At 39.3% G+C, this 15,100-nt stretch overlaps 1 protein-coding gene across 2 annotated transcripts in view; it reads left to right on the plus strand.

The window, feature by feature from the left end:
• Nucleotides 1–14,627, plus strand: part of MET (MET proto-oncogene, receptor tyrosine kinase) — a 112,662-nt gene extending 98,035 nt beyond the window's left edge. For both annotated transcript variants that reach the window (XM_047850094.1, XM_047850095.1), the window contains exons 18-21: nucleotides 1,689–1,798; nucleotides 2,972–3,137; nucleotides 12,186–12,322; nucleotides 12,431–14,627. In XM_047850094.1, the coding sequence (XP_047706050.1) occupies nucleotides 1,689–1,798; nucleotides 2,972–3,137; nucleotides 12,186–12,322; nucleotides 12,431–12,641 (624 nt within the window). In that variant the 3' untranslated portion in view covers nucleotides 12,642–14,627. The remainder of the gene's footprint in view (nucleotides 1–1,688; nucleotides 1,799–2,971; nucleotides 3,138–12,185; nucleotides 12,323–12,430) is intronic.
• Nucleotides 14,628–15,100: the final 473 nt, after the last annotated feature.

Raw genomic sequence — 15,100 nt, forward strand, 5'->3', positions numbered from 1 at the left:
CCCATTTCTTCACTGGATTATTTGTTTTTTGGGTGTTGAATTTGATTAAGTTCTTTTTTTTTTTTTTTAAAGAGACCTTAAAGATGTATCATTTTCTTTTCTTCAACGTTTATTTATTTTTGGGACAGAGAGAGACAGAGCATGAACGGAGGAGGGGCAGAGAGAGAGGGAGACACAGAATCGGAAACAGGCTCCAGGCTCTGAGCCATCAGCCCAGAGCCCGACGCGGGGCTCGAACTCACGGACCGCGAGATCGTGACCTGGCTGAAGTCGGACGCTTAACCGACTGCGCCACCCAGGCGCCCCGAATTTGATTAAGTTCTTAATAGATTTTGGATACTAACTCTTTATCTGATATGTCATTTGCAAGTATCTTTTCCCATTCCATTGGTTGCCTTTTAATTTTGTTGGTTCCCTTCACTGTGCAGAAGGTTTTTATCTTGATGAAGTCCGAATTGTTCATTTTTGCATTTGTTTCCCTTGCCTTCAGAGATGTATCTAGTAAGAAGTTACTATGGCTGATGTCAAAGAGGTTGCTGCCTATGTTCTCTTCTATGATTTTGATGGTTTCCTGCCTCACATTTAGATCTTTCATCCATTTTGAGTTTATTTTTATGTATGGTGTGAGAAAGTGGTCCATTTTCTTTCTTTTGCATGTTGCTGTCCAGTTTTCCCAACACCATTTGTTAAAGAGATTGTCTTTTTTCCATTGGATATTCTTTCCTACTTTGTGGAATATTAGTTGACTATTTGTGGGTCCATTTCTGAGTTTTCTATTCTGTATTGATATATGTGTCTGGTTTTGTGCCAATACCGTAATATCTTGATGATGATAGCTTTATAATATACCCTAAAGTCCAGAATTTCTTTTCTTTTTCAAGATTGCTTTGGCTATTTGGAGTCCTCTGGGGTTCAATACAAATGTTAGATTAACTGTGTATTTATGATGCTCTGACTTCTAGTGCCTTGCTGACCTTGGAGTGATGGCCCTTTCCAGAACTAGCCCCAAGATAGTAAATGGCTCATCTTCAAAGAGCAGGCCTTTTATAAGCAAACCAACCAATCCAAAGCCCATACCCCAATCACCTCCTTTAAAGAATTCTCACACTCTGGGACACTATCCACCTGCTGTAATCACTTCAAGGCCAGGTACCGGGCAACTGAAGACAGCCCCTACACTTCAGAACCTGCTGAACTTATTCAAACTAGCCCAATCCTAAATCCGCTTACCCTGCGTCACCCTTTCTTTCCCATGGGAACCACAAAACAAGCTCTTGCCCATGTTTTCCCGTTGCTCCCTCTGCCTCCTAGACCAACCCCATTGCTTCCCTTTGTGGCCTCACTTGGCATGGTGTGCCCCCTCCTCCTGGGAATTGTGAGTAACAAGCTATCTTTTCGGTGGCAGTGGTCTTCCTTCTGTTAGCCCCACCATACCAGAATAATTTTAAAACACTTCCATTTTCTCATCTGGAAAACGGAACCTGCCTTATAGAAGTGTATAAGGATTAGCCAAAACTCACATAAGCATCTAGCCTGGTGCTTTTCAAATAATAGATATCTAATACATGATTGCTGTTATTAACAAGGCACGAGTTATTGCTTGAAACAAGATAATTCTTACAAACATTTCAGAATTCACAGATCAGTAGATGCTTAGCTTACGCATTTTTAATTCTCTTTGATTGCAGAACCCAACTGTAAAAGATCTTATTGGCTTTGGTCTTCAAGTAGCCAAAGGCATGAAATATCTTGCAAGCAAAAAGTTTGTACACAGAGACTTGGCTGCTAGAAACTGTATGTAAGTATAAGAATCTCTGTGCCCACAGTCCAAATTAAGTGACAAGGAGGAATCTGTTTCCCACTGTTGAAGGCTAGTGAGGATGTTTTCTCTTCTTATGCAAAAGTCCTTTATTTCCGATATGTAAGCACTGGGATGTAGGCGGGGCTTTCAGGCTTTATCTAATGGAGAATTTAAAAGGAATTCTCCAGAGGGGGTCTTAAACAGCTGTTGTGTGCTTTTGCTTTTCTTTTCCCTTCCCACCAGTAGCCCCCAATGTTGTGGTTTCACACTGCATTAGTGTTTGGAAGGGAGAATTTGATCTTCAGCATTTTACAGTGAAAAGGAGAGGGCTGGTAACACAAATACCAACATATTGCAATTTCCCAAGACTGGATTTGAAGTCAGTCTGCAGAAGCCCTACCAAAAATGGTATTGGGGAATGAATATACAAAGAGCTTTATTTGTGTCTGGGTGCCTGGGCTGTATAATTCAACAGTCAACAGTTTGTAATGGATTCAGTTCTTCCCTCACATAACACTGATTCATGACTTATGGTATGTGTGAATGAGAGAGCTGTGCTATTAATTTCCTACCTTGGTTTTGGTCAATGTAACAACATAAAAGCCAGCTTAAACAAAGGATACATAGCCTCAGATAGCGGAAATTGATTTTTGTTGAGCCTTGCTGTTTTTGTTAGATGCTTTACTGTGTCCTACTTCTCTATTACCTCAGTGGTGAGATACATGAATTTTATGTAATAACCTAGCCCATTTGAGAAAGAAAAGGTAAAATAATAGTCCTCTATCATAATCCCTCATAAAACTGAGTATTACTAATAAATTGACAAGTGAAGATACACAATTGCTTGGGATAGTCAGTTGGCATATTTGATTTAGTAACAAAGGAAACCTAGGAGGGGGGTCCAACTTTACTGTTAAGGCAAAAGGGATTTTCTTATGCCACATCATTCGTAGATCTCTTTCCTTGGCCTGTTGAATTTGTAATGTAAATGTCAAGCATTTTTATTCAAGAATTCCATTGTAATTTAGCGTTAGTAGAGACCAGATGAAGCCCACCCTGCAGAAGTTATGGATTTCAAATATGAAGTCCTTGTTTTGACCTATAGATATTCAGCATCACTGTAAATTATTGTATTTCAGCCACCAGTAATGATTTTTGTCCTTTCTATAGGTTGGATGAAAAATTCACTGTCAAGGTTGCTGATTTTGGTCTGGCCAGAGACATGTATGATAAAGAATACTACAGTGTACACAACAAAACGGGCGCCAAGCTGCCAGTGAAGTGGATGGCTCTAGAAAGTCTACAAACTCAGAAGTTTACCACCAAGTCAGATGTGGTAATGTACTCATCATCCCTGACCGTCTCCTCTTTTCCTTTCATATCCAACATTTTTAATAGTTTTATGGCTATTTCATTTTTTCAAAAAAGGACACCGTCAACACCCTAATTTCAGTTTCTTCAGAGCTTGATTGTTAAACCAGATAGCCATCATATGTTCTCACAAATTCATTCATTTATCAAAAACATTTGCCTAGTACAGTACAACGCTAGGTCCTTAGGGAGCCCAGAGCTGAATCAGAACTAAACCCTGTCCTCCAGGAGCTTTGGCTCCACAGAACAGAGAAGGCATAACTGTCACTAGCTGTTACACAAAGTAGACTGGGATTAGTCTGGCCACTCATAGCTCCGGGACAGCTGCATTCCACCTGGAGAAATCTGAAAGCTATCACTGAGGCAGAACTGGCAGTGAGGGCATTATTCCTGCACCCAGCTAGAAATGTGCCCTTCTTGGCCACCTGGCTGGCTCAGTTGGTAGAACATGAGACTTAATCTCAGTGTCGGGTCTTGAGTTCAAACCCCACATTGGGCGGGGAACCTACTTTAAAAAAAAAAAAAGTCTAGAAACATGCCTTTTTGTATCTACTATGGTCATCCTCTCATAGAACAAGCTTCAAAAAGCATACACCTGAGTGCTGAGGGTGGGAGAGACACCTGGGCAGCCACATTTTCCTCACTTACCTACCACCTGGTGGAGGAGGTGGTGCTTTTGTACAGGCCTTAAAGGAAGATAGAATGGGCCATGAAATAAATACCAATCCAGGTAAGCAAAGGGGCAGGAAAGTATATACATCTTTAAAGTTCTAAGGAAACAGTAAGGAGTGGGTGATTTGGCCAAAATGGAAGGCACAGAGGGAAGTTCTGAGGATAGATTGCGAAAAATATATTCATACTAGATCATAGAGGTTCTTGGAAAGCAAACTAGGGAGTCTGGAATTTATTCTCTGGCCATGTGGAACCTTAAAGTGTAATCAGAAACACTACAGCCTTTCTTTATTCTGTAAGATGTTCTGAGAGGAGTAGATGCAGGAAGATGAGGTGAGAGGTATAACTTGAAATAATACAGAAATTGTGGAACAGAAAAGCGAGAGTAGAAAAGGCATCTGAGAGGTAATAACAATATTAAGCAAGAAATTGATAAAAGTCAAAGATGAATGAAGTTATATGCTAGTACAGTAACATATGTGAAGGAACAGAGTAAAAACTTGTTGGAGAGGAAAAATACCAGTTAAGGCTTAAACATACTGAGTTTGATGTGGGAGTAAGACATCCAGGCAGAAGGGGAGGGTAGGTGCTGGGCATTGAAGAGGGCATCTTTTGGGATGAGCACTGGGTGTTGTATGGAAACTAATTTGACAGTAAATTTCATAAAAAAAAAAAAAAAAAGACATCCAGGCAGAAACGTCCATCAGGCAATTGGAAATGTGGATCTACAGCTTGTACAACCTCATTAGTTATCTTATTCAACTTGGGCCACCATAGCAAAATACCATAGACTGGCTGGCATAAACAATAGGCATTTATTTCTCCCAGTTCTAGAGGCTGGAAGTGTGAGATCAGGGTGCCAGTGTGGTCAGGTTCCTGACTTGCACATAGCTACCTTCTCACTGTGTCCTTGTGTGGGAGACAGAGCCAGAATAAGCTCCCTGGTGTCTCCTCCCATAAGGGCACTAATCCCATCATGAGGGCCCCACCTCCTAATACCATCACACTGGGAGTTAGAGTTTCAACATTTGAGTGGGGGTAGGGGGTCCACAGTTCAGTCCATAGCAGAAGTCAAGGCTGGAAATAAGCCTTTTAGAGTCCAAAAACAATTACTCCGGAGAAACTACACATAGGAAATGAGGGGGAAAAGCAGAGAGGTAGGAGACCCAAGAGAGAAGAGGCCAGAGGAAGAGAAAGTTTCAAAAAGAAATAGGATACGGTCAGCAGGGTCCACTGCTACTCAGTGCACAAAAATGGTCTTGAAAACCGAGTAACTTGAATGATTTGGAGGTCTCAAGTGGCTGTTGAATGGAATAGAGTATACTTACTCTATCTGCACGTAGTAAGTCAGGAGGACTGTGATGCATAGAGGTAGAGAAAGATTAATTTTCAGTCCTTGGAGATAAAACTGAAAAGCGAAAAAATGTAAACTGGTGATATCAGTAAATGAGGTAGGCAAAAAAATAAAATTAATGGAGGGCATAGACTTCAAAAGAAAAAGGGTTGGCAGCTATTGAAAGATGACAGGGGACAGGGATCTGAGTGTGGCATTGGGAAGCAACAAGTCATCTACCCTCCCTCCTGTGAGTCAACAGATTTCAAAGACATTGTGGTCTTCAAGTGAAAGCAGTTTCAGTTCCTGAGGAAGTGGGGGAGACATTAAAGACTAAGTTGAGAGTGACTGGGAGTTTGTTTTCAGTAAATGTGTTACAGGGCATGGTGGAGGGATGGGACTTTGGGGTGGATAAGATTAATAAGAGGACGTGATGGTATATGCTGAAGTGTAATGCCTGAGATTATGATGCTGAAAGATTCTGAAAAAGATGAAAGAAGTGAGTGCTAAAGAGGTAGGCTGGAAACATGTTAGTGATGGTAGCAGGTGAAGGCATAAGGTAGGAAGAATTAACCTGTCCTCAAAGAGTATACATTTCATCCAGACTTAACTGTTAGTCTGCCATTAAGAACCAGACCAACTCATATAGCTCAATAAGACAACTCAGTTTTTAAAATAGGCAAAAGATTTGAATAGACCATCTACCAAAGAGATATATGAATAGCTAGTTCATAAGCACATGGAAACATATGCCTACACAAATACTTGTACATGAATGTTCACAATAGTATTTATTCACAATAGGAAAAAACCAGGAGCAATCCTAATGTCCATCAACTGGTAAAGGGTAAGCAAAACATGGTATTTCTATACAATGGAATAATACCATTCAGCACTATGCTAATCCATGCTACAACGTGGATAAACCTCAAAAATACTATGTCCAGTGAAAGAAGGCAGACTCCAAAGGTGATATGTTGAACAATTCAATTTATATGAAATTTTTAGAAAGAGGCAAAACTAAAGAGAAAAAAAAAAACAGATCAGTGGTTGCCTGGGACTGAGGGTGGGAGCAAAGATTAACTACAAACAGGCATGGGCAACTTTCTAGGGTGTTGGAATTGATCTAAAAACTGAATTGTGGAGATAAGTACACTATCAAAATATTTACTAAACATCATGGGCTGTCCACTTAAAACTGGCAAAGTTTATGATATATATTATACCTAGTGAAGTTTTTAAAACAAAACAAAAAGAACCTGATGAAATTTTGAATGTTCAAGGCAAGAACTGTGACTCTGAGCTTTTAGACAACCACACACACATTACTAACCTACACGCACGCACACACACAGCACAGAGGCCACCATTTATCACATAGCAACTGTCACTCAGATTCTTGACTGTAGATTTATATAGGCTTCTGTATATGAAGTGCTATCTCTCTCCTTCTCATTGGAAGATACTGTATTGTACTACATAAGGGTGAGCCTGAGTAATCCAAATGCAGTGCTGCTTTGACAAATGGTTATTGATTACCTGGATAAATTTGCATTAACTTTAATTTGCAAGACAGGACAATCTTTTGAATGTTGACATGGAACATTTCCAAAAGTATGTGATAAGCTTTTATGTAGAGACCTACAAGCAAAACCTTGCGTGCTAGTAGAAATGTCCACTTTGTCACAAATGACCAGATGGAGTTCAGCTAAAATCTGAATTCTCTTGACCATTCAAACAAACTAGAAGTGTCACTATATTTGTAACTTCTCATATCCAGTGTTGTACAGTGTGCCACACTTAGTACAGGTGCTTCCATTAAAGTCAGTATTGACTTCTCAGTTGTTCAACCAGTTAACTTTTTCACCCTACTTCAGAACTTAACATTGTCCACCACTCCTTTCTTCTCAAAATTTCCTCCTCCTTTGGTTTTTGGGACACTGCATCATCTGGTTCCTCTTGCTTCTTTGTTATGTTTGCTTTAGCCTTAACAGCTCTCTTCCTTCTCTCACATCCCACATGCAACTGTCACTCAGGATTTTGGGGGAGGAGGGGTCTTTAGGTGCCAGCCTCCCTCAATAATTTCAACCATTCCCATCAACAACTACCTTTGAACCTCTCTTCCTGGATGTTTTCATCAGCATCACAAAGTCACCATGTTCAAAGTCCAGTTCTTTCCTGCCAACTGTCAATTCCTCTCCTCTTTATTTCTGTTAATGGTATCACCATTATGCAATATATCAACTCTTTACCCTTTTTAATGTACAGTTCTTCAAGTTTTGAAGGATGCATACAGTTGTATGACCATCACTATTGCAACTAGGATATAGAGCAGTTCCATCATCCAGGAAAATGTCCTTGTGCCTCTTTGTAGTCAAACCCTACCCTATCCCAAGGACCTGGAAAGCACTGGTCTGTTTTCTGTCTCTACAGTTTTACCTTTTCTAGAATGTCATATACAGTAAATCATACAGTAAATAGCCTTTGAGCCTGTCTTGTTTCACTTAGCGTAACACATTTGAGAGTTACCCATGTAGTATGTAGCAATGTATCTAGATGGTCTCCCTTTTTTTTAATTGTGGTTAAAAAAAAAAAACCATAAGAGAAAAATGACCATCTCAACTATTTTAAGTGTATGGTACAGTAGTGGTTAACTAACTACATACACATTGTTGTGCAATCAATCTGTAGAACTTCTTCTTCTTGCAAAACTGAAACTCTATATCCATTGAATAACTCCCCATTTCCCCCTCCCACAGCCTTTCTGGAAACCACCATTTTACTATCTGTTTCTAAGAACTGAACTACCTGACTACTTTAGCTACCTCATATAAGTGGAGTCATGTAGTATTTGTCTTTTATGACTAACTTATTTCACTTAGCATAATGTCCTCAAGATCCATTGATATTGTAGCATACAATAGGATTTTTTTAAGGCTAAATAATATTCCATTATATATATATACCACATTTTCTTTATTCATCTGTTGATGGGCATTCTTAGGTTGCTTCCATCTCTTGACTATTGTGAATAATGTTGCTATGAACATGGGTATGGAAGTATCTCCAGATACTGATTTCATTTCCTTTGAATATATACCCAGAAGTGGGATTGCTGGATCTTATGGTAGTTCTATGTTTAATTTTTTTAGGAAACCATACTTTTTTTTATAGCAGAGTAATTCATTCCTTTCTATTTCTGAGTGGAATTCCATTGTACGGATGTTCCACATTTTGTTTATCCATTCACCAGTTTGGAGGACATTCAGATTCTTTCCAGTTTTAGGCAATTGATTACACATAGCTGCAACTGCTAAACATTTGTTTAATTGTTTTGTGTATAAAGGTTTATATTTATTTTGAATTAATATCTAGAAGTAGGATTACTGGGTTGTAAAACAAGTATATATTTGACTTTATGAGAAACTACCAACTGTTTTCCACAGTTCATGTATCATTTCATGTTCCTAGCAGTAATATGTAAGAGTTCTGATTGTTCAGCATCCTCACCTGCACTTGGCATTGTCAGTTTGGGATTTTTAGCCATTCTCATAGTCTGTAGTGGTGTGTCATTTCCTTTTCCATTTGTATTTCCCAGATGACTAATGATGATAAGCATCTTTTCATGTGCTTATTTGCCATCCTTCTATCTCCTTTGTGAAGTATGTGCTCAAATCCTTTGCCCATTTTCTTTTAAGTTTTAGAGTTTTGGGTTTTTTAATTGGTTAGTTTATTTATTATTGAGTTGGTAAGAGTTCTTTATATATTCTGGATTACAGGTACATGTTATCAGACACAAGTTTTTGTGAATATATTTTTCTAGTCTGTGGCTTGCCTTTTCATTTGCTTACTGGTATCTTTCAAAGAGCAGAAGTTTTACATTTTATTGAAAATTTTACCCATTTACCAGTCTATAAAATTTTATGAATATATCCACTTTTTAATCAGTTGTGGTTTTTTTGCAAATTGTGGTGTATCTCTATTTACCCACTCCTGAATGCCCAGGCTGTCTCCATTCCTTGCTTGCCTTAGTGTCACTTTCTATCACTTTTTATGGCTCTAATAGTCTTTCATGTCTACTAATTGCTTTGATCTTCACCTTTGAAAAGTGTGGCAGAGATTCTTCAGAGGACCTCCCTGCTGGTGCTCAGATAATCAGGCTACGTGCACACAGTAACTGAAAGAATAGCAGAGCTCTCCTGTCTTGAAACTAAAACTAACTTCTTTCCATCATTCCTAATGCACGGGCATCATGCACCTATCTCTCCTTCTCTTTCTCTCCCTCCTCTTCTCGCTTTCTCTTTCTTTCTCTCTCTTCCTCCCACTCCTACCATCTCCCCCAGCCTCCCTCTTCTAGTTCTGCCTCATTCTCCTTCAAGACCCCTTTCCCCACCATCCTGTCAGTTCCAAACTGTTCCTGGGGGTTTGAAATGCAGGTGGTACTATGGTTTTCCCAGAAGCTGCCTCCCCCTGACCTCTCCTGTCCAGTGAGTCTTCCAACCCTCCTCTGATACCCAGTCGTTGCCCAAGTCCTATAATTCCTCAGAAATGTACCCAACTGTGCCCCCTTTTTTTGTGAATTTGCCTTCAGACAAACCTATAGCCTAGGCTATGGGTTAGGAGACTTGATTACAGACAAGTAATCAGCCTCTCAAAACTTTGGCTTCCTCACCTTTTGTAGATACTTTAGTATCTACAAAGCCAGTTACATTACAGGGTTGTTTAAAGGATTAAATAAAATAATCTTTTTTAAAAAGGGCCTGAAATCTGTTCCGGGCTTACTATATGGCATCTAATCTTTCCCACCACCTTAATTTGGGAGTTCAGTCTCATCGGGTTCTGGGTTGCCAAGATGTAGCAGCACCCCCACCAGACATTCTGTTCAGAAACCCCCCTATCTGGTCTCCTTATGTGAACCAGCATCTCCTATTTGTCTAAAGCATAGTGTTTACAGATGCAGCATGCTGGAGCTCAGCTGCATGTCCTGTCCCTTTCAGCGTAACCCACTTTCAGCACTCAAAAACCCCCACAACATGGTCTCATTTTTACCCTATCTATCCCTTGTCTCCCTCATCTACTCCATACATCAAGCAGAGTGAACTATTGTCCTTATGTAGTTCAGAAAAACACACAAGTACTGTCACCTCTGGGCCCATTGCCTCCATCCAGAACACTCCTCCGCCCTCACCTTCTGTGCACCTGGAACACAAATGCTCCCGTTCTTCAAGACCTGCTTTACTGTCGCTTTCTCCCTGAAGCCTTTCTCAGTACCCTACTGTTATCTTATTGACTTTTCACAGCATTTGTACATCTTTTCTATTTTTGTTCTGTATTAGTTATTCTGCCTTACTGTCCTGTGTGATAGTCAGTTGTGTCGTAACTCTTAACCCCGTTAAATCAGCCGTAGGCCCATCCACTAACTTGGAAAGTAACCTACTTGTACACCAAGGGTCAGTAGATACTTGTTAAATTGATTTAAACTTTAATGCATATTTTGGGACTTAAAGGTTAACACAGTGAAGTTGTCAGAAGTGACTCATAAGTGACTCAGGCTTTGGATACTTCGATTTTGAAAGGCTGCACAGGACAGCAAAGTTTTCTAGTTCCCACCTGGGAAAGACTGTGTTCTCTCTTTGGATCGAGGCAGTCAATGTCCTTAAAGGGCTCCTGCACTTGGACACATGCTTCACTTTACTTTACTTTACTTTACTTTACACACTCTGCTTTACTCTCCTCACTGAATGTTACAAGCTACGCTGCTTCTCAGTGTTAAGTTTTCCCACTCTACCTATCAGGTCTGGATTCCCCTTTCCCTCCAAGCCTCCTTGTTCCCAGAGCCTCCTTGTTCCCAGAGCCTCGTTTCTCTCCGCCCCCCCCCCCATACTTTTTAGTCTGTCAGTGACCTAGATGTGTTTCTAAGGAAGCACTGATTTCTTGGGTCCTTGGCCAGGGGTGAACCGCACATGCCCAATTACTCTCTTTGTGTCATTCTCACCTTGGCACACATCCAGGGAGAGATAATATGTATGACCTAGTATATTCTGAGTAGAGTGCTTTAAATCAAGAAATTGCATATTTAGTGCAGTTTAGTAGACCAACCAAGACCCAAGAGTCTATGAAGATAAAAAGCTTCTGCACAGCAAAGGAAACAACCAACAAAACTAAAAGGCAACCAATGGAATGGGAAAAGATATTTGCAAATGACATATCGGACCAAGAGTCAAGAACTCTTAAATGTTTATCCCAGTGTGAATTCACATTTATTGGGGGGATTTCTAGCAAGTCACTTAACCTCTCTGTGTCCCTACAATATTCCTGCAAAGTACTGATACAGCTGTTTTATATCAGTCTTGTACTTTAACGTTTTTAAATTACATTTATTTTATTGAAATTAGTTTTCAACAGAGAACCTTCTTGCCTAGCAGTTTTATCACTTCTGATTTTTAATATGGACTTGTACTTACACTGCCTTAGATTTTGCCTTTTAACATTAATGTTTAGATGTGGTTACATTTCTTTCTTGTTTCTTTGGGGTATTTTTTGTTTGTTAATAGTTACGTTTCTTAAAAAGTATTTATATTCATTCAGAAGTCAAAAAAATTTAAACTTTGGAAAGTTTCCTCTATCTTCTTCTTTTATGAATAATATAAAATTATAGTGAAACTATTGGAAAAGAGGATGAAACATGTGAATGCTTTGACCAGTGCTTTGACCCTGTAAGAGAAAACCTGAAAATCATACTATACTAACTATAGATGAAATCTTAATCCTCATGTGGACTTCAGATATTCTTTTTAAAAACTTTATACTTATTTGTAATCTAAACCTTATCCAATTCTGGTATAAAGAAATCATAAAATGTGTATTACCTTTAAGGAAGATTTTGCCCCAAAGAGCAATAGTCTTGAATATACTAAGCCAAATTTAGTTATCAAGACCTTCTGGTCACCTTTCATGTTCGTGCGGTCACAGTTCTCACCTGGATTATCCCTTCCATTGTTTGACTAGTGGTCCTTTGGTGTGCTCCTCTGGGAACTGATGACAAGAGGGGCTCCACCTTATCCTGATGTCAACACCTTTGATATAACAGTTTACTTATTGCAAGGCAGAAGACTCTTACAGCCCGAATACTGCCCAGATCCCTTGTAAGTAGGACTTTCAACAGAATCTTCTGTCATTCCTGTATTCTTTACTTTTACAGAAATGCATGCCTTCATGATGTCTCTCATAGCATTTCTTCCTATTTGAAACAGATATGAAGTGATGCTAAAATGCTGGCACCCTAAAGCTGAACTGCGCCCATCTTTTTCTGAACTGGTCTCCAGGATATCAGCGATATTCTCTACTTTCATTGGGGAGCACTATGTCCATGTGAACGCTACTTATGTGAATGTCAAATGTGTTGCTCCATACCCTTCTCTGTTGTCATCACAAGATAACATTGATGGCGAGGGGGACACATGATGGATGGATACCTCACCAGCCCCCTTCTGAGAAACATCATAGAACTTTCCAAACAGCAGTCTACATTTTGTTCAATGTTGTTGTTTTGGTTTTTTTTTTTCACTGCCTGGCCATTGAAAGGCCACCAGATATTTTTTGCTTTTGCCAAGATTGCACTATTATAGGACCTTATATTGCTATTTAAAATGAATGGATTCTAAGGAATTTCTTAGCTGACAGAGCACCAGAGCCAGAAGCTCTGTCCCGCAGGCCAGTGACCAACAGCAACCCTACAGCTGTGATGATGCTCCTGTGCATGGAGGCCAAAGCCTAATTCTAGGTTGAAGTTTTTAAAAATCAGGATCCTACATGATTTCATATGAGGAATGGCAGCAATGAATTTTGAGGGCTTCTTGATCACATAAAATTCAGAAGAAGTGATAAAGTTCAGGACAGACATGGCCCCAGTACCAAGACACTCATTTAGAATTAAAGTGTTTCAAAGAACTTTCATGTGTTGGATGGTCACTAACATGTTTTATTACTGATGTTGCCTTTTGCCCATTCGGCAAACATTCCCTTTTAAATTTTTGTATACATTCCTTTTAATGGGGAAATATCCATAGGCAACACAGTCAGCATTTCAAAATGGCAGGACACAAATGTGTTTATAAATTAATAGGGATATTTACATATTGTACATAGATGACATTAAGAAGGTCCTCATAAAATAGCTTAGTCATAATGAAATATTTAGTTGTCATTTAAAAATCAACTGAGAATGATACTGTTCTTATGATTGTAGACATATAGATGGTTTGTCTGTATTTTTTTTACAACGACTCTGAAAATAAAACAAGTGATTTGTGGTGTTTTTAAAGGTGTAACTCAGCATGTTTTTAAAGCAGAATGCATCTGACTAAAAGGTTCATCAGTTCCAATCATGGCTCATGTAGGGCAAAGAAAGGATCGATGGACTAGAAATATTAGCCTCTTTCTTAGGTGGCAGCTTCCCACCCCACAATCGGAGGCAATAAAACTTTCTGGGAGTCCAGTTTTTCATTAGCACATGCTTTGTGTAAAGCAAAACGTATTTTACAGGAGAAAAAAAAGCAATTGAAAGTTCTGGCCATTTCACCTGGATGAATAGTTATTCTGGGCAGGACGTTTGTAATGTCTTGTTCTGTGGGATTTTGTGCTTACTACTGTATAGTGCATGTGGCACAGGATACTCTGTTTTTGTCAATGTAAACATTTAAAGTATTATATTTTTATAAAAATGTTTATTTTTAATGATATGAGAAAACTTTTGTCAGCCCACAAAAATACTGCACTGTGAACATTTCAGAAAAGGTATGTCAGACTTGGATTAGTAACAGCATAGTTCTCAATGGCTGTAAATAATGATAAGGAAATGTGCTGATTGCCAGTACACCCCACCCTCATTACATCACCAGGTCTTGAAGCCAAGGGTTAACACAGAAAGCTGTAAAGAGGGTGTGTTACACCGAAGCCCAATAGTAGAGCTGGGCTGACGATTACAACTTAAACTCTCTGACCATGGTGGAATTTACCAGAAGACACAAGGAATTGTACTGTAGAGATATACTCCAATTTAAACTTTGTTTCAGAAGTGTAAAAGAGTGATACCAATGCACAAATACTGCGAATGGTGGGTAACAAAAGAAAAACTCTGCAGAAATAAATATCTCTACTAATATCAAGAGGATGAATGCATCAGAACGGAAAGAGCTTGTGGAAGCAACCCATCAACAAGACCACACACCTGTATATATGCTTGAGAAAGCTGCAATGTGAAAATCATGTTTGCTATTTATAAAAATGTCCTTAGATTAATGTGTCTGGACAGACTGTGAGAGTAAGTGATTCTTCTAAGAATTAGATACTGTCACTGCCTATACCTGCAGTTGAACTGAATGGTACTTTGTATGTTAATAGCTGTTGTTTTGATAAATCATGCAATTAAAATAATGTATCATCTTGTTATTGAGAGTTGGTTATTGCTAGCCATACTTGATCACCTATCCACTTACATAATGAGAGGAAGCCTAAGATTGATTTCACCTGGCTGCATCAAGATCATCCATATATGAGAACCTTAGTTAATTCCTGGGCAGCTAGAAGAATTTGCATCCTTGAATCTCAGGAAGTCTCTGTCTTTCTGAGAGTAGTTTGCCCTCAGTTGCCAAATTACCTGCATTTCTCTGTCTTTCAATTGCTCAGAGCACCTGTCTCCTCCTTTTAGCATGATGTTCTTCCCTAGCAAGGTGCATCCTTGGACCAGAAGCTATGACAATAAAGCTGAAAACCCACAGTTGGCAGAGAGATAGATACCTATTTGAGTGTTGGAGGAGAGAGGCCTTTTTATCCCCTTCAAAGTACCCTTTCCATCTACGCTTGTTCCCACCATTCAGGAGCCCCCAGTTACTAGAGAACATAACCTTCATGTTATCTCCATG

The sequence above is a fragment of the Prionailurus viverrinus genome, chromosome A2 (genome assembly GCF_022837055.1).
Source record: "Prionailurus viverrinus isolate Anna chromosome A2, UM_Priviv_1.0, whole genome shotgun sequence".
In the NCBI taxonomy this organism is placed as follows: domain Eukaryota; kingdom Metazoa; phylum Chordata; class Mammalia; order Carnivora; family Felidae; genus Prionailurus; species Prionailurus viverrinus.